The following is a 26,319-nucleotide window of genomic DNA, read 5'->3' as shown; positions in this document are numbered from 1 at the left end:
CCACCTAGAATCAATAGTGCACGTCTTATTTAATCTGTGTATGTGTGTGTATGGACATGTGAGTGCTCATGCGTGCATGACTTACGAGTGATGCAGAGGAGGACCAGGACTAGGCTGCGCAGGGCTAGAGAGAAGGGGGCAGGGAGGAGGCGGCAGAGGACACAGCTCCGGACAGGCCTCATTGTGTATTGAGAAGCTGTGTGTGTGGGTATTTGTGTATGTGTGTGTGTGTTTAGATGTGCACGTTTGATCAATGGCTCCTCTGTGACCTAGCTTGCACTGCTACAGAAAAAAATCGAGTCAACACACAAACACACACACTCTGATCTGTTCCTCCCCTGCAATGCTGCAGACACGTGCACGCTAACAGCCCAGCTATGCTTTAGAGCAATCAGACAGAAGTTGTTGTTTGAGGACAAGACTTAGAAAGGACACTTATGTGCTACACTGCATCACAATGCATGCAAAAGAAACTGTTGGAGCTGCTAAATCACAAAGGACTGAATTATGGCCACGGCTTGCACGCAATACACTGAAGTTTGGCCAGAGCTCAAGGTGCTAAAAGAACTAGAAATTCAAATCACAATGCACACAGAGATAAGCTTTTGGCAACAAAAAAGTTCAAGTGTCGACTTTTGCCCCCAGTGCTGCTAAGAAAGAACTAACAAAATGTGTTTGTCTTAAATCCATACAGTGTAAAGGCCTTGCTGCTACAAAGAAGAACAGGAGCCCAGTCCCATCTAAGCACAACAACAACAAAGCAAACACTGCTAGGCTAGCTATTTTCTACTACAGTGCTCCAAGCCTCCTGAGACCAAAACCCAAGCTTCTTAGATCAATAAAGCAGAAAAACCAATACCAAAAGTGACCAAAGGAGACCTACACTGTTGTGTTCTTTACCAGCAAGGCTTTTTAGTAATGGCAGCTGTGCAATTAGCCAAACTAGGGTCAACTTAATTAGCTCATCCCCCACTGTACACTGTAGTGCCAACTTAAAGCTAAGCTAGCTCTGAGGACCAGGCTCCCTATCAGCCAAAAATGTAACCACAACAACCAACTGCTTGTCTCCTGTAGGTCATACTTCACTGCTCCAAGGACCAGAGAATGTCAATAATACTATATTTTAGTCACATGGAGACTGAGAAACAGTATTCCAAAGCAAGTCAAGTTTATCTCTACTGATGTTGATTGAATGCTTACTTTTAAAAATAGAGCTACCTACATTTCTGTGCCCTCGAGATCATCAAAATCTAGGGCAACAATGCTCGTTCTACAACAGATTGTATTTTAATGAGTCAAACAAGGTTTCTTGCACTCCACACCACACAAATCGGCATACATGAGTCAATGTTCCTTTGAGCTACAACCCAACCAGCCTGGTCTCTGGAGAGGTGGAGACACTATCTTGCAACTCATCAGGAGATAGCTAAGGTTAAATAAAATCCATTGAACTGGAGTGGTGCACTATAAAGAAAGAAAGTGGAAGTGCTTGCCCTGTGTGGAAAAAACAACTTGTACAATGTTGAGCAGACTGAAGTCAGAGTTTCAGATTACACTTTTTTGGTCTGCTATTTTACCCCAGAGACTTGCACATTATTCCCACAGGGTAGCTACCATTATTCCCTTGAATGCTAGCACTCTTTTGATACGCTACCATGTATACACTGTTGCGTAAATGGACAGTGATTTTTACATGGTAATTTCAGACTCCACAGAATAATCACAGGCTATCAGACAGTGTAATCGTGCAGCATCGACTGGCCTAACTCTCCCTTTTCAACATGCTACACTGGGTGCAGTCAGCCCCTGGTTTCCCTCCAGATACACACTCACTCATACACACCGTTCTGAAATGCTGCTGTGTTCAATGTTCGGGCAGAGGTCCACTGATTGTCAGGACCTAATGCATCATCAACCTCTGTGTAGCTCCTGTGTGCTTGTATGTGTAAGTATGTGTGTTTAATATGTATGAATGTGTTTGTAGTGCAAAGACAAAGTGAGACAAGCTGCACCATACACCTCACTGAGCACTATCTGATGGAATAAAGTGCGGGTGTCATCCTCAGATTACTACACACTGCCCGCTCCCTCTCACTCTCTGTTGCACTGCAAGCACAATGAGCTCTAACGGCAAAGGCCCTGACACTTCTGGCAAAGCCGAAAGCGGATCATCGCCAATCTCCCCTACGGCGGCGACTTCAGCGGTCAACTGCCTGATGCTGAGAAAATGACTCTGTGTTGGCGTGCACCGCAAACTCAGGTCTGGAGCCTGGCAGCAGATGGACAGAAACAAAAGTCTATTCAGTTGTTCAAATTGATCTCTTCAAATTGTGTTTGGTTTATCCGTTCTGCCTTCCTTCTCTCCCCTCTGCCTTTAATCCTCCAGTCAATCCGTAGCAGCTAGTTAGTCCTGCAAGTTTGTCCTCCTTTTCGATTCACTTTTCTCCTGTTGATATAGAAAATTGCTATAATCCCAAAGTGGTATCACTGCAGATCACGTCCATCAGTCAGTCCATATCCTATCTGCCTTCCACTTGTTTATATAACCCCGTCCACCCTCCCTTTACTCAGAATGTGTGGGGATCAGTGTCTGCATATTTTGCATACTATTTTGTGAAGGTTAGAGATGAGTGTGTGTGTGTGTGTGCCGATTGAGGCAGCGACAAAGGTTTTCTTTCAGTTCACTAAACAGTGGCAGCGTGTGTGTGTGTGTGTCTGAATATACTTGTCTGTCCAGTGTGGACTGAAGCAGAGTTTACATTTGGTTGTCTGTTTGTCCCTTCCAGTTTCTACCAACCATTAATTTATCCAAGCAGGCGCACACACAGAGGCATCATAGTGCCTCTTTATGTCTAATGGCCGTTTTTTTATGGCAGCAGGGATGCGCACGGCTGTCTGCTGACAAGAACTATGTGCATGTTTGTCTTTAGGGTTTGCAATTGGAAGCGGATGTGGACAAGGCAGAAACGTACATGACTACGACCGTGTTACTGTTATGAGTTATGTTGATGTGAACCTGCCGTAATAGTCTCAGCTCCATATTTTTACACTGATGAAACAGAATTTATTGCTAACTGGTAGTCTAACCTGTCAAAACATTTTGAATCAACCAATCATGCATAATGCAGTTCCAGCCGCACATGCACCATCATTACTGCTATTGGCAATAAAACCTGCAATACAAAGCAAATGATAGAAGCTAACTACGCTACACTCCGCGTCTCTGACTTTCATTGTCCTGTAAAGTGTGTGAGGCAGCACAGTTTTGCTTTTAAATTAGCACCTCCACTTGTTCTTAATCAACTGATCAGTTCTAATCAGCCTCAAGCTGTATTTACAAACATCTCTGTGCGTTTAATTTGAAACATGCTGTTCCCTATTATCAAGTCAAATAAAGTCACATTTATTTATTAAGTGCTTTTAACAAAATAGGGTCATCCCAGAGTGCTTTATAGAGCAACAAAGGACATAATTACAGACAAAAGGAGGAACACATGGCAAACATTGCACCACCGGCGAGAGTGTGTGTCTCTGTGTGTGTATCTGTGTCCACAGAGTCCCTGTGTGGGTAACCCCCTGATGGGTGTATTTGTTTTTGTCGCAGTGTGTGCGGAAGTAAGGGAGGTAACGGCAAATTGTGTCCCCTATCCCCCCTTCCTCTTTTTTTCTCCCTCCCTCTCTCTATCTCTCTCTGTCTCTCTCTCTCATCCAAATCAAATTTTTAATGGGCTTCATTGGTGCCACCGTGGAATAAGTGTTGCCAAAGCACTTAAGGGGCTTAAGTCAGCGGCGTGCTGAAAATATTAAGCACTCAAACAGCCTTACAAGGATCCCTGCCTGCTTAAGTATGCCGAGGAGGTCGTGCCAGCGTTTAATACCAATGGTATTAAAGCGCCCTGACAAGGGAGGGGAACAGAAATGTAGATGTATATATACAGTATGTCCCACAACTGGGGAGGAGATGGAGAGATGAAGGCTGGAGGGTGGGATGGAAAGAGGCGAGGAGGGGGCATGAGGTGGATGTTGACAACAAGGGATGGTTCAAGGGAAGGACAGACACAAAATTGGGAAAATGAGGTGAAGATAGAATACAGCCAAATTCAAATAAGAAAAACAGAAAGTTATAAAAAGTAGTGAGATGGGTGAAGAGAGGCAAGGGAGGAGAGGAGAGGAAATTAAAGAAAGAAACAAGCAGTGTAGAGGAGGAGGAGAGATGCAAGGGATTCGGGCCAAGGTGTGGGAGGTAAGGGTTGATGGGATAGCTGTGAACCAGCAGCACAGGGCTAATGCAGAGATTCTATCGGGAGGCTTATCCAAGATTAAATTTCTCTTTGTCCTTAAGGCGCTTCTTGGGTAAGCGGAAGTGTTGAATTTATTTCTTATGTCTCCCTCGAGGTTGTGCGGGCGAGTGTGCTGGGGGAATGTGTGTGTATACGTGTGTGTGTTGAGTGCGTTGTGGGGGATACATGCATATATGTGTCTGTGTAGGCGGGAATCTCGAGGGTTTATTGGCTGACCGTGCAGAGTGTAAAGGAGGGCATGTGTTCCTGAAAGGTATAAAGATAAATCAAATGAACAACTCCCAACGGGTGTTTCAGGATAAGTGAACATCCAGGTATCAGTGTGGTTACATTAATGTAGGCATGTGAACTCATACATATAGATAATCATGAATATAGATTGCATATATTTCTAAAGGCCAATACTATTTTCAAGTTGGTTTTTTTATCAAGAGTTTGTTTTATGGTGCTGCCACAAAGTCCCAGGCTACTAGAAAGTTTAATCACTCACAGGAATGTAGTATCTGAACATTTGTGATGGAGTAATGTCCCCTGAGACGCAGTGTAAACAAATCACACCAAACGGAGACCACTAGTCCACCGTATATGAGATCCTGTATAACTGATCATTCTTTTTAAACAATCTTTAAGGAGCAAATCAGACATGTGAAGCAGAACTTCATTAAACCTTTGAGTCATTAGACTCTAATTCAACACGCAATGGGCCTGGGATGAAGTGTTCATTTTGTTAAACTCGGGACATTAACTCACAATCTCAGATGTGTTTTCACACAAAGACTTAGGCATAAACCCCGGGTCACCGGCCCAGTCAGTAGAGAAGGCGCCTTACATACAGAGGCTCAAGGAATTGGCTGCAGGTTCAACACCCAACCTGGACCCTTGGATGCATACTTGGTCTACCCCCTCTCTCTCCCCCCGACAGTTCCTCTCTCTTCAGCTGTCTTGTATCAAAAGAGGCAAAAAGTCAAAAACAAAAAAAGATGTAGGAATACCCCAGATTGGTGCCAACAGCTGTAAGCTTGTCAAGGCAGATTTCAACTAGAATCAAAAATGTAGCTATCACAAAATAAATCGGAGACTTGTGTAAATCATCTCGAAAACTCAAAGACACCTGGGGTATTTGTCGCTAAGATGGCTCACTCTGTAAGTGAGGAACTTCAGTTTTAAGATGCTCTTTTCTCCATTGATTTGGATAGTGATGCACTGTGGGCTCCACTTTTCATGAAGCTGAAGTCTGTGTGTATTTTCTTGAGGATAGTCTGAAGTTTGGGTGTTGCAAGTTTCGTGTCAATTATTCAAAAACACTTGACGGGATATTTAATTTGTTTTGCAGTTTTATTTTAAATAGATTGATGGACTACTTAATTCGTGCTTTTCCTGTTTTCGTGTCAAAACAACTATTTCGACCCTGGTCTGAGTATGCTGACCATCATCTGCTTGCTCAGCGCCCCCCCCCCCCCCCCCTCCCAGCACTCTGCTCTCCTTTTCCTCTCGTCTTTCTGATTTCTTGTTTGTTTGGGTGACCTGACATTAATAGCTAGCCGAGAGCCATGCACTAGCTAATCCAACTGGGTTTTCTCAGAACTCTCTAATTAGAAAAGTCACAGCTCCTCGATCTATGGACACTATCACTGGCTGCGTTTTCTGGAGGCATGGCTCAGGCAACTTCCTGCTCACCTCATGCTCCCGGCGAAGGGATCAATACAGCCCGATCATTTGGGTACATTTCGAGTGACACCGTCGGTCTTTCTTCTCACAACCTAGGATTAGAAACTTTTGATTTTCTTTATTTTTTCGCAGCCTGTTGACAGTGGAGCCTGGCAAATAAATAAAAGTCAATAAAGCTCACACCGTGACAGGCAAACAAGAATACAAAACAGATAGTAGGATTTGAATCACTGCAGACTGAAATGACATAGTTTGGGTGTGAATGCATAAGAAGGTAGAATATCTTTTCTTAGCTTATATACTTTTTTCACCTTTCTCTGTATATTTACAGAAGAATACATTAAACATACCTTCCACAGTATTTTCAAAGGTTTTATAGGGCTAAAGGACAAACATAAAGGCCCATTGGTTTGGTGTAGACATCCTTTTATATGTGTCATCACACTTTGCATTTGCCATGAATCAACCTCATGTTCAAAAATGAATATTCTTTGCCATTTCTCCTCAAGCCTGACAAAGAACTGAGCATGCATTTATGAACAAAACACTCTCAAGTCATCCTGCAGAAAGCTATTGATAGCTACCAATGGAGTTGAATAAGCTAGTTGAAGTTCACTACTTCAGTAGTAATGCTCTACTTTTACATAATTCACTGTGTTGAATTAACTCTATCAGAGCAGTAATTTAACAATCGCAAGACTCAGAACCGGCTTTCACATGGTAAATGGACGTGAGCTTATATAGCGCTTTTCTAGTCTTCTGACGACACAAAGCGCTTTTCCACCCCATGTCACACCTACCCATTCACGCACTGATGGCAGAGGTTGCTATGTAAAGTGTAGTAACTAATCCCATTCATACGCCACTGCTGAAGCAGTGGGAGCAATACGGACATGTTGCTGCAGGAGCTGGGGATCAAACACCTCGACCTTCCTGTTGGGAGACGAGGACTGAGCCACAGCCGCCCCATGCACATCATGCCATGTCAATGTTTCTGTCTTGAGGACATGAATGAAAGTGAGCCAGATTTTACACATTATCTCATTAACATATTACAGATAAATTTCCTCTTAAGTGTCAATGTGGACAAATCTTTAAGAGTTTACTACCACACCTAATATCAAGATTTTTCAAATCTTTTTTTAAACAAATCTAAAAACTCCAAGAAAACTGAATGTGTAAAAGCTGTTTAAAGCTTCTATGAGGAACTTTTGTTTGTGTCTCTTTCTAAGTTACTCTTTTTTTCTGATGTAAAATCTCATCCTGCTGTTTTTTAAACCATGAAACAATTAACTTAATATCAATCTTTGCTGTGTAAAATGTAAACAAAGGCTGCTTCTGTAGCGTTCTGTGACTCACTGTCTGACACATACTCAGAAGCAGCGGTTAACGACTTAAAAAAATAACTCAAGACAAATCATACAGAAGGTCACTGATGGTTTTGTTCCCTTTTGTAGTTCACATAAAGGTGTCAGTATTAATTTCAGTCTGTTTCATAACCAGCTCAAATATCCTGACAGGAACTTTAAATACTAAATTGATGTAGTAATGTAAGAGAGGTTAAGGGGAGTATACTTAAGATTGCGGTCAAGGATAACCATTTAAAAAAGCCAGATGGGACTTGATGCATAAAATTAAATACATTGATTGTCCCTGCTTTAAACTAAAACCATATTCTCATAATATGCAACACACAAACCCACCCTTACCTTCTCCCTGTGACTAGACAAGATAGAAATATAGGACAATATAGGAAAACAAGAGTCAAACTTCCTTAACCCGAGAAAACCTTGCCAGTAAATGTAATCCCAGCAGCAATTACTTTTTCTGCAAAATGTAATTGGCAAAGCAAATTAGTAAAAGTAATTTGTAGGAGACAGGATTGCATTGTGAATGACTGAGGAAGCCCTGTGACATGACAGGAATTATATTGTGTTGAACAAACTCTCTAGGGACCGTAAACAATGACATTTTATGAATAAATCTTTTAGCTGTAAAAAGGTAAAGTAGTTAAAAGTTTACACACGCAGGTTATGTGCAAAAAGAGGCAAGAGTTTGAGTGCTAGTGTGAATAACATCGGCAGCTTTTCAAAATAGATACGGCAAGATTCAAGGTAGCTCCAGGGTTTCTCATTTGCTCAGATAAAGAGAACGGCAGGATACAGGTGTAAGCGTATAGGCCAACAAGACTGGAAGCTTTTTCATGCAGAGATGACACATGAACGTGCTGCAGGCTCTTGCCGTTTCAAGACATTAATACAAAGATACACAGTTTAAGTACAAGAATGCATTACAGGCATATTTTATGCACAACCATGCAAGGGTCCCCCCCTATTGGGATGCACCAGAACACTAAGATTAGTCATCCCTTATTCAGTAAGATAAATGCAAACAATGTTACCTGCCAAGAGGAGAAAGCACTGTCTGCGCTTCCTAACGAGTGTTTCTGTGTGTGCTGTGAGCCACATGCTACACCGCTACCTGCTGGGAGCAACACTCATTATCCATGTGGCATCATACCTCCCGGTGACAGGCTGCAACTCTCACTGCTCACTGTTTTCTCTACTGCAGTGCATGTGTCAGTCTCTACGCTTTATTTGTCCCCGATGCATGTGCTAACATTTGCACGGCACGTGTAGGGAGTAAACTCCTTTGTTCCCTGATGTTCGTCGCCTATGTAAGAGATTGGTTGTCACCGTTCCCATACGAGCATGCACCGGTTCACTATCTGGATCTGCACCTTCCAGGTGCGCATGTGTCGTGTCATTGATGTGTATATCAACCTGTCAGGATGCAGCTTATGATGTTTCATTTGTGTTTATTCTGCAAGAGGATGGTTTGTGTTTGCCGGTGTAGCAGGAAGCAAGGTCTGGTTCCAGGTTAGCTTGTGTGCTGTGATTAGAATTGAGCAGCAATATGCCACCTCACCAGGGGGGTACCCTGCCAAGCAGCCTTGCCCCCATTCCGCCAATTCACAAACGCCTAACAAAGGGATAATTCCTCCCTCGCATGATATAATCTTTCCTTTCACCCAATGCCTCAATGGAACCCTTTATGGCTTTTTTATCACATCTCTCTCCATACCCCTCCCTCCCTCAATCTCGTTCTGTCTTTCTAACTCTTGTCTTTTGCTTTTCAGACCCCTCCCTACTCGCCCTCTATGCTTCAGCTGCTTTTTTTCCCGATCCTTTTTCTCGTTCTCCCCTTCTCCCGCTCTGACCTTACAGAGGGTCTTTGCACTGAAGTCACTCTTGTTTCTCTTTCTCTCTTTCTCTCTCTCTCGCTCTCTCTCTCTCTGGAGGAAAATCACACACTCATCAGTTTGCCGGCTCTGTTCCTGACGAGCGGGCTCGCAAGGAGAATATTAACGAAGCTCCTCAGCCAATTAACACCTAAAGCACATAACAACCTTTTATGCCAGCAGACACACTCGCATGCACGTGCGCATGCACACTCAAACGCACATATGCGTGCTGCACTCGTGCACACACACACACTTGCAGGAAAGTATACATATTGGCTACACACTGTTCAGCCTAAACACACATACTCAAATAAGCAAAGAGACGCACGTAAACAGAAACACACGCAGGCCTCAAAGCAAGGATAAGCCATCAAACACTTACGTGCTTGCACACAAACACACACACTAATAGATTGTGCTGATGAGAGAGGGTGGAGAAGGAGGGGGACATTTATATGAGCAAGGGGATGTAATGTATAGAGAAAGGAGATGCAAACACAGTGATGAGCAGTGGTGAGGCAGAGAGAGGGAGAAGGAGGACGAGGAGAGTAGAGATGGAGTGAGGGAGGGCAGGGGAGACAGTGAGAGCGAGCAGAGAGACAGATTTATGGAGTGTGAAAAAAGGCATAAAGGAAAGGAGAAAATCAGTGATAGAAGGTTAACGTGGCTTGGCTTCTCCTGACATGGTTCATGCTAATTTGAAAGGTTTAATAGTGGGTGGGTGAACACGCAGGCACGCACACATACACACACATTGATCGGACACCAGGACAACACAATGCATAAAACATGGTGCTAGAAAGGGCATTAGCAGTGAACCTTTCCACGCGCGCACACACTCATTTTTGGACACATGTGGGGCAGTTTCATTGTATGCATAAAACATGGCGAGAGAGAGCAGGAGCAGGGGGCGTAAGGGAGATAGGGAGAACAAGTGCGAACGGACAAAAAGCATATGGTAATGACCCGGATAACGAAAGGCGACTGCGAGGGGTTGAGAGTCAAAGAGCGGCTGAGAGAAGGACAAGTGTGATAAAGTAATGGTGAGGAGGGCGAGAGAGGGAGAAACTTTCCTCACGGCCTGCTGCTTCCGGATTGAGCAGCGTGCAAATGAAAAATGGAGATGAAATAATTAGACAGGCTGACTAGAAGCGCTCATCTAAATATGTAAATGCACTTAATTTTACTTTGATTTGCTCCACTGCTTCCCTATCACTCTCCCACTTTCTTTCCTCAATTCTTTCCCGTTCATCTGTTCCAATTCCACACTCAGTTCATGTTTTTCATCTCCTCTCTCTGTCTTTTTGTCATGTGCTTCCTCTGCTTCTCTCTCCTTCGTTCTACTCTGTCTCTTCTCTCGCGGCATAATAAAGCTACAGTATGTTAATACACTGCAGGTACGTCGGGTCAATTATTCAATGTTCTATGGATTGCAGAAGTCAAAGAAGGAGAGCGTGTTTAATTAGTTCATTCATGCCTGTCTGACTCTGTGATGGGTTGTGCAGTGCACGGTGACACACACAGTAACATGTTTGCATGTTTTTTTATGCTAAAGGATAGGATGGATCTATTTCCAATTCATTCTTTAAACAACGAACACATGCCATAAAATAGTTTCTTGTAGCTGACGTCCCCCCTCCACTTTAGTAGTGCAAGCAAGCACTTATTTCTTGTGAAGATATGAGGCATGAGCAGACTGCAGGTTAGCCAAATTGAGTGTGAGCATTCCAAAGTAAGTCTTTTTAAGTACGATTTTCTGAAAGTCTCCCTTGACACCTTTCCCTTGCTGAGTTGTAGGTTAGAGATACATCCTCACATACAGTTTTACTTCAGAAAACCACTCTGGAAGTAAACCTTTTAAAATCAGGAATATCGTCACACTGATATATATTACTCAGTCTGTTTTGGGAGGTCTCCCTGAGAGAAAAAACAAGCTTAGATTTATCGTCCTGTTTGATGATTTCCATTGCGTTCAGCAAAGTTGACAAAGTGCAGCTGTGACAATGAAAGTTGTGAAGAATCAACCCACAGACCGCAAGCTATAGCTGCCAACCTCCGCTGGTCACTCGTTGACTCTCAGTGTATATTCAGCAATAGAATATACCAATGTTTTCTTTATATGACCTAACGAGGGAGATAAAGGATTTTTTTAAATGTCGCTACCAGCCTGGACTGCTTCACTATGTATCCCAGCACAGCTTGCAATAGGCTACACAATAAATGGGGAGCATTTTTTTAGGTTTATTATTCACACTGCTATAAAGGATGCAGCCAACTTTTTAAGTTAAAAAATAGGTATTAAAAGTGTGTCTTATACACAGGATTTTACAGTAATAGCCACTTAGAAAATATATGCTAACTTTTTGACTTAGCTAAGACAACTAGAGAATCATTTGATTTAGCAACATTTTTTAATCCTCTAGATGTCTTTAAAGAAAGTGAATCACTTCTCGACTTCAGTCTTGTTAGTTTTACAGCTGGATTGTTTTCCAGTTCGTGTTTGTTCTTTCCAAACAGCCAATGTACCAACTAGCACATGCTTTAGCTGTGAGTTAGCAAAGGTGCTAGCCACTTACAGGTGTTAGGTGTTATTAGAGAATAATTTGTTTTAGCAACATTTTTAAATTGTCAAGATGCCCTTAAAGACATAGTGATGTCACTTCTTGACTTCAGTCTTGTTAATTTAACAGCTGGAGCGTTTTCCAGTTTGTGTTGGTTCTCTCCAAACAGCCAATGTACCAACTAGCACATGCTTTAGCTGTAAATTAGCAAAGAAGCTATATCCACTAACAGGGTTTTGTTTCACTCCAGTCTTTCCCCTTTATGTGTTATCACCGTTCATGAAGCTTATGAATAAAGCCTTAGGAGATGTGATTTTTTTTATGTCAAGTAGAACATTTTCAAGTTGTGGCTGAATTTCCACTTTCACAAGCTAAATTGTGGCTTATTATGCCCACCAGTGTCTTTCCTTGACTTTGTATGCGAACAGCCTCACTCTATTATTTGCCTCACATAACTTTAAACATAGAGGAGCGCATCACTTCAAGGCCAATATGGAGAAGGGTGATATTTTCTATAGTAATCAATAACTGTTTTGACAAAAATATAGTTTTCCATGCAAGTAATGCATTAATTCAAACTTTAAAGAATTCAATCTTGTCCTTGAAAGTCTGCATTTTATTTGTTGTACTTGAGCTGATTGAAGCCTTTATTGTGACTCTTGTTATCCAACAATAATAAAAAAGAAAAAACATGCATTTTATTCATCTCGGTTTGAACTAGAAGCTGCCCATGTAGTTCACATCTCATTCGTCTTTTTAAAGTCCAATAATCATTTTAACAGTTCACAGATCCGGTTCTAATTAAATATATTGTGCATAAATCCTAAACATGACTGCTTCCTGCACCTTGTAAACAATACTGGCTGCAAAGCACTGTGAAATTAAAATCCACCATCTTCTCTTTTTTTCCAGAGCATTTAAATAATTGCTTTTTTTTAAAGTGTATGTTGACTGAACATGTTATTAAATTAGATTGTGCCTTTTTGCAGTCACTTGTATTTGCAGAAGTTTGAGTTGAAACAGAGATATCAATTTTAATGAGACGACAGAATCTGGATGAAAATATGAAAAATGAAAAACAGAGCAAGTTTGTGTGTGCATAGGTGTGTGTGTGTGTGTGTTTGTGTGTGTTTCATCCCATTCGTGTGTATTTCTGTGTATATGTGTGTGTGCGGATTACAGATGAGAAGAGTCACCGCGGAAAAAGGCAGCTGTCCTTCTTAATGACAATCTGTCAGAGCTCTTCTCTAACCGCTCCTCCTCTTTCATCAGTCTGTCTCCTCTTTCTCCAACCCCGTCCTCCTCTCTTTAGTGCGACTCGAAGCAAACATCCCTCACTGGGACACACACTTCCTGTTCTTACAAGGTGACTCTGACAGCAGTCCTACCTCGTTTAACTTCTTTCAGTTTCCCTTTGTCTCTCTCTCTCAGCCTGCTGTTATCCCTCTGATATCTATCAGAATATCTGATTTTATTTGTTTGATATGATGTAAGATCAGAGATGTCATGTCTTTTTAGCCTTGATCTTGAGCTATTCTCTTTACAAAATAAATATGTTGCATGCATTATACATCAGTGAGTGTTTTTGAAGTTAAATGGGTGCGGTTTAAGGGTTAAGTTTAAGAAAGACTAAAACCATGAATATTTGTTTCTTCAGAACCTCATGAAGGTCAATTTTGGATTTATTGTATAATAATTATTGATATAATAATAATAATTGATAAATTGTACATGTTTTCAATTACATAAGAGAAGATCCTTTTGTGAAATCAGGGGCAGACAATTACCGCTGCTGCTACTCAAATAACAGTTTTGGCCATTCTGATACCCCTGTCTTTTTCCCCACTTGGCCATGTCTGTTTTTCATGATCATGTCTGACTTAGCTAATCAGTAGAGCCCGACCGAATTAATTGGCCAGCCGATAACATTCCAGTGACTATCATTATCGGCTAATTTTATCGCAGATATGCACCGATATTACTAGATTTATTCACAGGTCAAATTGCAATTCATTTGAGTATCACTGTATTACACTAGCAATGACGCTTTCTGCCTGTCACCAGCAGAGGGTGCTGTTTGGATTACAACAAGCATTATCACTCTCCAGAGTGTCAAGTGCTGATGCACGTACATGCGCAGTTACTTTCCCGTTGAGTGACCATCTTGTCTTCGTTATAAATCTTTTACACAAGTGTACCTGCATTTGAGGGATCATAGCAATTGGATCTAAGAAAAATGTCGGCCAATATTTCGATATCAGATTTTTTTTCCCTCCCCAATATCATTGGTATCGGCGCCAAAAATCTATTATCGTTCGGGCCCAACAGATTAGAAATTAGATTTAATGTATTTAAGTTGTTACTTGAGGTCCTTCCTCTTGAATAATCACTGGAACATGTCTTATACAAACTGCATGTCGGTGATCTTTTCCCAGAGAAGGTGTTTTACTCCCACACGGCCGACATTGTCTTTCACGTTTGACTGAATCCCATCCCTATAACTTCTACTGTTTTATCGCTCGGCTCAGCTCAGCACTTAAAGAATACTTTTATATGAGCATGTGCTCTACAATAAAGCTGTACTTGAGCATTCAACAACAGTTTAAAAGCAAGTATCAAAGTGAGATTATCATATCAGACAAATGATGATCAATGTCCTTCATTTTGATACATGGGGCAACTAAAATGCGGTATAAGAGGCGATGTTTGGTAAAGGGATTAACGTTATTATTTCTGATACAAAGCGCAAGAAAGATTTATTTGATCATGACAAGTTTATCACTTTTCTTCGAGCTATAACTTTGCTCTGTTTTCCACCATCTGTCTTTCTGCCACCGTCGTCTCTAGTCCACAGACATGAACTGTCTTATGGGTTTTGATGTGATTTGATTTTGTTCCATTTTTTTTTTGTTGTTCTTTTTGTCTCGAGGCTGCGTGATTTCTTTATTTTTCATGGGTTTTTTTTCACCCTGGGGAGAAAAAGAATGACGTTTCTTTGTGTTCAAAGTTTTTTCTTTTCGCTGACATCAGATAGCTGAAGGGATGAAATGAAGCATATGTTTTTCTCTCTGGCACTGCCCACATATATCAGGACAGCATGGAACAGCTAGTTGGCATGTTCAAGGTACCTATCACTGCCTCCACACAAGCGTCTCTGACACAGCTCTGTTTTTATTCATGAAGCCCTTTTCTCCTCTCCTCCTCTATTCTCTTCTTCACCTCCTCCGGCTAAAACTAGCCTCAGGCTCCTATTGTGCATTTACAATTTCACCACGGTTTTATTCTTGCTTTATCAATATTATTACTCCTCACGGTGAGCTGAAATATGAAGAAACAACAGCGCAAACACACACACACGAACACAAATCAATCAGTCACCACTGTGCAGGAATAATTACGTTGACATATCTACAAAATATTAATCATACTTTTAATAAGCAGAGAGGGACAAATGCATACACCCACACGCACAGGCAGACCTTAACAAAGGCTCTTGTTTTCAATCTGCTAATTATTTCTCAACTGGACTTTTGATTGAGTGTTATGAGTTTTGGTTGAAAAAGGTAAATTCATATGAAAAGTTCTGCCTCTCTCACCTGTTGTAAAGGGCTGTCAATTATTATGGGTCACAGCCAACAGGAGCAAAACCTGGTCCAGCCTCCATCCCCTCTTGTGCAAAGTGAAGGAAAACATTATCAAAGCATCTACCAGATTTTCTTGTTGACTGTACAGTGGGACTACTGGGCGCTGTTTGCCTTTAACAAGCAAATACTTGTTCCAACTGTTTTAACGAGCCGATAGCACACCGAGCCTCTTAGAAAACAGTGTGCAGTGAACTCAACGCACAAGCACACACTCACAGGAGCACGCATACACCTCTCTTTACTCCTGCACGTCTCAAAGTGGACGGAGAGCCTGCCAAGCCACAGCAGAGGGATCCACCAAATGAGCTGAAGCAGCTCACAGCAATTAACCAGCTAAAATTTCATACACCTCTGGCATCTTTTTTAGGGAAAAAAGATCTTGATTTTCATTCAGCTCGATCAACATCACACTTGGTTAACTCGCTTCAGGGAACTCAGGGGGGCTGCAGACCTTCAGGAGACCAACAACAAGAAGAAGAATAAGACCCCAGCTAGCATGACTAATACTTGTAACACAGCCGCTATCAGGCAGTGTTTTATCTGCGGAGCCCCAGTACACCTGTTGGTGATTCTAATGAAGAGAATAACACCCCCAGCAGGGGACTAAATTAAGCTGCAGCAGTCACAAACAGGCCCTAATAAGGCTCTATGTGGGGCCTGCATGCCGATAAGTACACCCAAGCTGTGTGAGTGTGTGCAATAGATGCAGGGATTCCAGTTTTATTACATGACCTGAAGACAACCTGCATAACTTAAAAGTATCCTATATGTATTCAAGTTGGTGCACAATTTTCCACACAAATATACAGAGTTTGATGATTGCTACGACTATGACAGCATGTGCTCCTTTAATTTCCTTTTAGTCTTAAATGAATGCTTCAGCCCCATGCTTTGGTAATGATAGTTATTACACTGCTCTGCCTGCAGGAGGCTTTTACACTGACACACACACACACACACACACACACACACACACACACACACACAACACACACACACACACACACACACACACACACACACAACACACACAACACACACAACACACACACACCACACACACAACACACACACACACACACAATTTAATTGATACATTTGCAATTGCGCAGTTCAACCATTGTGTTATTTTGGAAGAAATCTACTAACCACACTAATGCATGTGCAAACAAAGTAGCCAGTACATGCAGGGTGGGTGACGAAACACACACACGCAAAATCATCAAATCCAGCTATTCCAGCTGGTTCTTTCTCCACACCCATAGCTCCTCATGCTAACATCCATCTCCTAGCAACCGCCTATCAGGGAACAAGTTCACCTCAGGACCCCAGCCGCCTGCCCCTGAAAGGCAGCCAATCAGGTGAGCTGCTCCCCTGGGACCAACTACTGTCATGAAGGTGGAGGAGGGGACGGAGGGAGAGTCAATAATGCTTTACTGTCACAAGCGCAAACCTCCCTCCTGTTTTTTCTCTGTCCTTTTTTATGTTCTTTTGACTCGATTATTGATGTCAGCGCACTCCAACTCCATTCTCTAAGCTCTGTTCCTCTCGCTCGTCCTCTGTGTAGGAGGCACTTTGACTTTTGACCCAACACCTATTTTGTAAACATACTGCATCAGCTACAGAAAGTATCTCTGGAGTGGACTGCTTTTTCAATATGCCCATGAACAGATAACATTTGTCTTTAAATTTGCTGACATTTCATCCAAAGACTTCCATTGCAGAAAAAAGACATCTCTTGATTATTTGTCATTGTTTTCCAAACTTTATCTTGTCAAATTAAGATGAAAAAAAGATGGACTCTAGGTTTCAAATAACAAGACATGTCTGTAACAATAATCTAGATTGCAATATGTTTTGAGCGGGATTATTTCCCGCCAGAGGATTTCATTTCTTCCTGTTTCTGTCAGGTGATTGACAGTAAGTGAAGCACAACGTGCAGCAATATGAAAGCACTCCACCTGGGGACTCTCTGGCACAATGAGATAATGATAAAACGGGAACTTGAACAGGACCAAATCAAGAACTTTTTATAGTGTGATGGATTATTTGTCTTTTGCAATTTTCCAAGTGTCTCCTTGTTGTTTTTAAAGTAGGATTAAATGGCAGCAAAAACATCTTCATTTTGAAAGGTGGAGAATTTTTTTTGGTCTGCAGCTATACTGAAACACCATTGGGAAAGATATAAAGTATAGAGGAATACATTTAACAAACAATAATAATATCCCCTTTATAATAAAACTGAGATGATTCTGCTTTGCTGCTTTTAAGACACTGACTTTAGGACCTCTAATCTTACAAGGAGTCACTCCAGCCAATGAAACCTCAATCGAAACAACAATAAAGGTAGAGGATCACACTTGGCCTCACCTCCCACAATGATAAACAATACAATGGTTTGATAGTGCCTGATAAACTGCTTAACCGACTCTGTTATCTTTGAGCGGTGCATCTGTACAGATCTAGTCAGGACCTGTACAGATGTTGGATTATAATGATGAGAGCATGTTTGACATCATTGGAGTAGTTTAGGTCAATTTCTCAGTTCACAAGGTTAGGTGAAATTGAATCTTAAAACCTTTCCCTCTACTGGATACATTTAGGCTGACCACTGGTCCCCATACAAGCCTTTGATCCAATTGTCTGGGTGGGCAAATCTGCTGTAAATCAGCTTGATAATCCCCTGGCATACCACCAGCCGTACTCTGTCCATGCCTTACATCCTCTCTGACTCTCTCTTTTATTCTTTGCTGCTCCTTACTCTTAGCTCGTCAAACACCGTAGCTAATTCAGCAGCCCTAAGCTTTAAAATGTGTTATCAAGGTAACACCCATAGCACCAGTTTGGCACAATCTCAAGAAAGCTTAAAGAACAGGTGAGAAATATTTGGTAAGAAATTCATATAAATAAGCAACATCCAGCTAGATTTTCAAAATAAATGACTCATTGTCTTACCTTTTCAATCATCAATCAGTTTGGATACTTACTATAAGATGTAAGCTAGTTACATAACTCATGTATGTTACAAAAATAGGACTGGAGTTATATAGCGCTTTTCTAATCTTCTGACCACTCAATGGACTTTTACAGTAGTAAAGAGACATCTTCTTGTACGTTCCTCCTGTCAATGCATTGATCGTTGTGCCACATCTCATGTGAAGTATCAACCCTCGATTTGATAGTTTTGTGCAGTTGTTTTGGATCGCTCGATAAGCTGCATCATCAAGCCTCGTCCACATGCCTGATCACATCACCAGATTTCATCACTGACACAGTCTCATTGGTTCCACATTCACCCTTTCACACACACACACACACACACACACACACACAACCACACACACACATTCATAGACCAGTGGTGGAGGCTTCCATGAAAGGTGCCCATCACATGAACTAATAACATTCATGTGTATTTACATGCAATTTGGGGTTAAGCGTCTTGCCCAAGGAGACTTTTGATGTAGACTGCAGGATCCCCGCCAACATTCAGATTAAGAGAAGACCACTGGGCCCCGACCTCAACACTGACAATTTGTTTCAAACAAACCCACAACAAACTCCAGTCTCCTGGATGAAGGACCTTTGCTTGTTTGACACTTTATTACCCCTGACCATCGTGCTAAGAAGACATTCTTACTTCAACGCCCTTTGAACACTTACTGTATAGTGTCCAGAAATGTTCAAGACTGGTGACACTTTCCTTCACCCACCAAGCTGCTGCTGCTGTATTTGAGGACTTGGGAGTGGGAACATACTGTTTCTTTGTCTGCTTCTTTGATGTGACATAAAGAGTTATTTTGAGCCTCCAGGGTTTCAGTGCAAAGAAGTCCATTTCACTTTCTATAAGGGACCCTCTCACTCTCCTTTCATGTGGCTCTCCTTCCCCGTTGTGGCCTTCCAATGCTAATAAAAATGTATGTGCACAGGTGTGAGGAAGGTCCTTCACTCACTATGTTATTGTGTTACGTTCCATCATTCCAGGCAGCAGGAAACACTGTAAACCTTCTGCTTTTTGTCTCTTTCCATCCTGCCCTCCTCCATCACCGTGTCTCTCTCCGTCTGTCCCTGTGCCTCAGCTGCAATCCCTCCATCATTTCTATCTCTCCCTGGTGTGTTGTGCTTTTTCGCCTCATCGCCTCACCAGCTCCCCCTTCTTCTCCACCTCCCCCCTTTTCTCTCTCTGCCTCTCTCCCCCACTGATGTTCCCGTTCAATACTTCCCCCTGTTCCTTCCGCCTCCATCATGCTACCTCTCCTTGACTCCATTCTTTTTTTTTTCTCTCCTACTGTTAATACCTCCTTCACCCCTACCTGTCCTTCTCCAAGTCATCATGCATCACAACATTTCTTATCAGTTTGTCACGTTCTGCTTCTTGCTGAGTTTTCATAATCTGTTACACTATCTCTCTCTCCATCCCTTACATCTTTCTATCTTTGCGTCCCGTGTTTCATCTCCTCTACATGAAGCAATTATCTGGCTTTCATAGCCGTCTTTGTCCTTTCCTCACGTATGAAGCCTCAGTGTTGTTGTTTCTTTCCTCCTCTATCAACATCTATCACTTTCTTATTCTCAGTTTATCATAGGCTCATTTTGCTCCATACACTAGTTTCAAAGAATTGTATCCACAATCCCTTTATTTTAATGCCAAACTGTTGGTGAAAACCTGAATATATAAACATCAGATTATTCTTTTTATTGTGTTTTAATGTTAATTGATAACTTCCACTTGACCTGTGGTCAAGGTTACAACATGAACAGCAGCTTCTCTCCCTGTTTTCACTTCTCTATCTATTGTTAGTAACATCTTCCTTTGTCACAGGATCACGTTGGTTTGCTGTTAACTGTGGTGAACAGTTTCCTCCAGCAGGAAACAGAGCAACTTTTTGGTGTGTATGAGCATAAAATTCAACTGAAAATCCGTTGAAACGGATCTGATGGGCTCTTTTTTTCAATAAACTCTGGGTGTGTTGTTGGTGAAAAACCGTTAAGGAGAGATGTTGATATGCCTCCTGTGTGTGTGTGTGTGTGTGTGTGTGTGTGTGTGTGTGTGTGTGTGTGTGTCCTTAGAATGTGATTGCTCCCTGTCGTTGTGTCCGGCAGTCATTGAGGTGAACACTGGAGCAGAGTTCAAAGAGAGGACAAGAGAGGGGAGGAGCTAAATAGGATGCACGCACACACACACGCACGCACGCACGCACGCACGCACGCACACACACACACACACACACACACACACACACACACACACACACACACACACACACACACACACACACACACACACACACACACACACACACACACACACACACACACACACACACACACACACACACACACACACACACACACACACACACACACACACACACACACACACACACATACACACACAAAATGTGAAGTAGTGGCTAACAGATCCCTACAAAAAGAACATCAGGATATATCGCAGGGAGAAAACAAATGCAAATTAAAGTAGCAAATATCCCTTTGTGGGTCATAGCATGCGGACACACCCTCTCTCACACACACAATACTACTTTCATGAGAATACTACTTTGATAATTCCAGAGCCCTGAGGCAAGAAAGTGTCCCTTAATGATCAACCCCATGCTGCTACAAGTCAGTATCTTAAGATGTGTCCGTGGACACGCAAGCATATGTGTGCATGTGTGTTCATGTGTGCATGTGTGTTCATGTGTGCATGTGCTCCTTAAAGGCCGATGGTGATGAATGCCGCCTCGGGCGACAAGACAAGCCTCGCCATGACACCAAACACCCCCCAGAGACTGCAGACGCCCAGCTGTTCATGAAGGAGTGAAGGAGGTACAGAGGCACAGAGGAGGAGGGAGAGAAAAAGAAAAAGGAGTTTGCAGACGGGAGACGGAGGTCGACGAGGGAGACATATGAATGGAGAAAGCGCTGCGTTGGGAAGGAGAGACTGAGCGGACAGGTAATTTGTGATGACAGGACGAGAAAGGGAAAACAAAGAGGTAGCAAGAGACAGAGAGAGGGGGGGAGGAAGCGGGGGAAGAGATATGCAACGTGATGGAGGAAAAAACACAGAAACAAGAAAAGATGAAAGGCGTCAGAGAGAGATGGAGGGAATCTTCGTCAGAGAGGGGGAAGAGGTAGAAAGAGTATTTATCTAAGCCCTAAGGGGAGGAGAGAGTGGGAGACGCAGTACACAAGAAAGGAAAGCAAAAAGGGGAGCAAGGGATGAACATGAGCGATGAGAAAAGCTGAAGAGGAGCAGCCTTTTTAAAAGCTATTTGGTCCTGAGCCCCCATTAATTCAGGCCGCATTTAGCTCCCTCTGTGAAGTGCTTTGCTAACAATGGATTCATCAAGCAGCCTATAGAATTTGAATTCAACTCCAGGAAAGGGAGACAGGGATGGAGACGGCTGAGTCTGAGTGGTGGCAGAGATGCGGCGAGGGGGAAGGCAGAGGATGAGGAGGGCCGGGCCGAGTGTGTGGAGCTCCTCCATTGTGTCGAGGACCATTCATGGTGAATACATGCTCATGGGAAGGGTGGAGTGTCAACTTTTACTGTCACAAAGATGAGTTATTGTTTATTCACTGGGGCAGACACAAAAGGAGGCAGCGAGGATAACGGCGCCTTTGTCCGTGTGTGTGCGCAAGAGAATGTGAGAGAATGCTTAGAAAAAGATATATTCTTTGTGCGTGTATGTGGTATGAATCAAACAAGTGGAAGGGAAATGCAACGTGATTACTCCAGACGGCAAATCCAAATAATTACATGCAATTTATTCCTGAGAAAATCATGTTTAAATGTCATCACAGGGTGTTCCTCTGTGCTCACGTGCAGAGTAGGCTACAGGGCTGCATTTTCATGAGGCCAAACATTTTCCACATACCCCACACCCTGCGTAATCTTCTTCCTTTGCTTCTCTGTATCCATTCCATGTTCCGCCTCCTTTTCGTTGGGATTATTTACCATATACAATCCCCTACTGCCCTATATGTCACCTCTGTTCCTTGGTTATCTCTCTTTTCATTCCTCTCATCCTGCTTGTCACACACCAGGGACATTGTGAGCTGGAGAATAAAAGGTTTCAACTTGAAGCTCACCCTTTTTTCTCCCTTATCCCTACTTTTCTTGCTCTCATACTTCTCCACTTGAAACCCAATGCAGGACAGTTACAGCGAAATGAGTAGAGTCATTTAAAAAAAAAAAAAGATACAAGCATCAGAAATGTCTCCAATATGGACTTCACACTAGGTCGAGTTGTCCAGTACCGTGCTCAAGCTCGATTGTCCCCATTCCCCCTGCTGGCCTGCACTCACACCGCTCCAGGACTAACCGGACCTGAGCACAGTTACTCTTGTACATAATGTCGTTATTCAAGCATGGCTTGACATAAAGCGTGCTTGGTTTACAAGACAGGCGGAGTCCAAAAAAATGTAAAATGAAAAAAAAAAATGGGACACATAGTCAAGTCCTTGACGCACATCAGAGAACAACACAGAGAACATGACAGCTACTTTACTGACTTTGTGGTTTATTTTGAGTCATTTAGTCAGATACAGCCAGAATACTTAAAATGGAGGCGGGAATCAATTATTCATCATGTCTATGTTGTGTACCCGTGCTTGTGCCCGTGCATTAACTGTACCGTGCCGAAGAACACCTCTTTCAACCGTGCCAGGGCCAAGGAAGTGTACCGTACTTGAGCACTCACACCAGTCAAGCGAACTGGACTTTGATGGTCGAGCGTGCTTTGCCACTGTATGGATTGCCGATTGTGAGTGCTCCCTAAAACGCAGGATCAGGTATGGGTGAGTGCACCAGTGCATGCACCGACCTGATACTGTTGTTTAAAAGCCCCAATAGATTTAATCAACTGTTACTGTTACTCCTCCGCCCCTCTAAAACAGAAGCCCATAGACAGCATCTTCTGCTGAAACGCCTCCATGGGTGAACTACCATCAGAAAGAAACAAAACAGGATTCTGATCATTTTTTCCATTACTAACTGTAGAGTTTAAGTTCTCTGTCAAATATTCTTTGAGCCAGTGAATACAAAATCAATAGCAATCACATCAGATCTACTATATACAAGGTTAAAGCAAACATCTGTTCTTTTTTAAGTCGTGCACTTGTATCAGAGCCGTCATTCAGGCATCATAAACAGTTTTGTGAATGTTAAATGGTATCAGAGGTATCAGAAAACATTTTCAGAGAATTTGGTGTTCTACAAGTAAGCGGGCAAAAGCTCCACGCCCCCACCTGCTGACCCCCCCACAGGCTGAAAAAAAAAACAGCACTCAGCTAATATGCTGACCAATAAACAGCAAACACAGTAAACACTCTGCAGGGTTGTTTGTCCATATTAACACTCCGGACTCCTATAAAGTCTCACAGTTTATCACCTCACGAACTTTTAGCCATATTTTATGTGCCCAACACATTCACTGAAGTCATGGCGGGTCCTGCAGCGAGAAGACTCTGATCACTGCTGTTTACCGTAAATGAGATCCTTTTACGAAGAGACAGCCCGGAGAATGTTCCCGTAATAGAAAGTGAAGAGACCAATGGGGATAACATGCAAATGAGCTGCTGATTATGCACCACAGTCCCTCTAAGTCATGGACGGATAATGAGATGATGGCCCCCCTGAGAATTGATTTGTAAAAGCCCCAGCCCCCCCCCCCCCCCCCCCCCCCCCCCCCCTCCTAACTTTGGTGGTCAAGTGACCACACAAGTTTGACTTTTTGATTCTCTTCCTTTCTGCATATTGCACAGTGTCACAATGGAGCAGGAGACATCCAGTTATTATCCTACAAAACACCTGAAGGCTTTTCACACACACTGACCCTTTGAAGGTCTCACAATGATTTCTTTCTTCTGCAACTTCAAAGGGAATTTTTTGGACCTTCTCCTCAGTTTTGTCAGAAAAGCTCTTTTGATTTTTCACTTTTACAATGTGAAATCTTAATTTCACTTCAGACAGACGTCGTGGATCATGGGTCCACTTCCCTGTTTGGCCCCTGGGCCTGCTCACTGTCAGCGGTCAAGAAAAGTTAGAAAGTACGATGAAAAGGGAGACACCAGAGCAGCAAAAGGCAGCTTTACCGCCTGATTTTCACCAGGATTTTATGTTCTTGATTCTTTAATTGTATCTCAAAAATGATATCTTCATTCTTTAGACGCACATTTGGGAATTAACTGTTTTTTGAATTATGTGTTTTAATGTTAAAGCAAAGAAGCTTATGTCACAAATAAACCGTAGGAGATAGAGGAACAGAAAGTACAATAAGAAGGCCAAAGGATAGAATAACCACATGACAAGTTTCACATGCACTTTCTGCCCACACAAACACACAAACATGCATGTGCACACAACTTCTTCTAACCACAACAACAACAACAACATCTATAGATCCTCCATCCATCTATCCAAGCTGATTTGACAGTCAGGCAAACCCTCTGTTTATTCTCATCATTGGGCCTTGTTACGTCAGCCTATCATCAGTCTTTGTTGACCCGCGGACACAAACACACACACACACACACACACACACACACACACACACACTACATGTCTCTGTGACACAAACAGAATTGAGAAAACCCCAGAGACTGTCCCTGCATGAAAAGACTCTCCTCCAAATGGCTCATGGTATTCAGCGCTCTCCCCCTGTGGATCTGCCCTATATTGACAGAACAGAATAGTGAAGGCCCTTGTCAAAGTATGAGATAGAACAGTGTGACACAGTTCTCACACTACCTGAATGACACACTAAATAACACAACAACACATCCTTCCCTTTAAAAAGGGCAACATCACTGTGTTACGGCAATGATCTCATTGTATGTGAGGGCCTTTGTGAAACCACATTTCAGACTCTGCAAAGGTGAATACCCAGGCTGTATTGTGAGAGAGCAAAAAACATATTCTGAAATACAATCAATGTGAATAACACGGTGAAAGCCGGAGAAGCCGCAAGGTGTAATTCTTATCAAAATCTTTTATCTAACTTGTCAACCTCGAGAGCCATACACGCAATGTGTCTGTGTGCGCAAGTGTGTTTTCTTTTTAGGTAAATAAAAGTCTGTTCACTTCCTTTACCTTTGGATGAAACTGTAATTCCACTCCACACCTTTCAAAATAAAGGTTTATGTTTGGTGTTCTATAAAATGTGAAGTGTATTTGTGTAGCAACTTCAAATGAAAAGTATAGCAAAGTGCCTCACAAGTCAATAAAGCAAAAGAAATGAGAAAGACAGACTACACGCAGAATTCATCAAAAGCCTATTTGTACAAAAAGGTGCTCAGACGCACTTTAGAAAAGTCTGACCAACTTAAAGGCAAAACTTCAGACTACAGTATAAGGTTCACCCTTCCTGATCTTGCGAAGGGATTGAAGAATGGCCAGTATGTAAGATGAAGGGTCAAAAGTTTAGAAAAAAAGGTTTAAGCAGGGGTTAGATCTCAGAGAGGCTTACAGGCTGTGAAACAACAACTCATTTCACCAACAATTGTTGACAAAATATCAAGAATAGTGGTGATATGCGCCCTACAGCTGAGTCTACACAAAAAGGTCTTGCTGTGTTATTCTCACCCAGCTGCAATTTCTGCAGTGCCGGCATCCAAAAGAAACTGAAGCATACAGTATGTAATCAATTCTGGTAAATGTTTTGAAGCACAATGGGCTGTTGTTTGAGAGTATTTCTAGGACGCATTAAAGCAGGAGTCAGACAGTAGGGGTCTGGATGTTGAGTCCAAAGTTGTATTGATCGAAACACCAAGGATGTTACTTTGAATTGATCAATAACTATTCTCAGCGCCAGCTTCATTCTTTCTTTTTGCCACTATTTCTTCTACATAGTTTGACCACCTGCTACTTGTATGGTTGATAATGTCAAGGTGTGTCT

At 42.3% G+C, this 26,319-nt stretch overlaps 1 protein-coding gene across 5 annotated transcripts in view; it reads right to left on the bottom strand.

Annotated features, from left to right (window-relative positions):
• The window catches only part of cadm4 (cell adhesion molecule 4), a 163,955-nt gene that overhangs the window by 42,562 nt on the left and 95,074 nt on the right, over window positions 1-26,319 (bottom strand). For 2 of the 5 annotated variants that reach the window (XM_061050213.1, XM_061050216.1), the window contains exon 1: window positions 86-2,511. The exons of 1 other annotated variant lie outside the window; for it this stretch is intronic. In XM_061050213.1, the coding sequence (XP_060906196.1) occupies window positions 86-182 (97 nt within the window). In that variant the 5' untranslated portion in view covers window positions 183-2,511. Of the gene's footprint in view, window positions 1-85; window positions 2,512-26,319 lie in introns of those variants that run through there. 2 more of the 5 variants (XM_061050211.1, XM_061050214.1) reach the window with 1 other exon arrangement.

Source organism: Labrus mixtus, chromosome 11 (genome assembly GCF_963584025.1).
Source record: "Labrus mixtus chromosome 11, fLabMix1.1, whole genome shotgun sequence".
Taxonomy (NCBI): Eukaryota; Metazoa; Chordata; class Actinopteri; order Labriformes; family Labridae; genus Labrus; species Labrus mixtus.
Note: the sequence above shows the minus strand (reverse complement) of the source record. Positions and strands in the feature narration are given on the sequence as shown.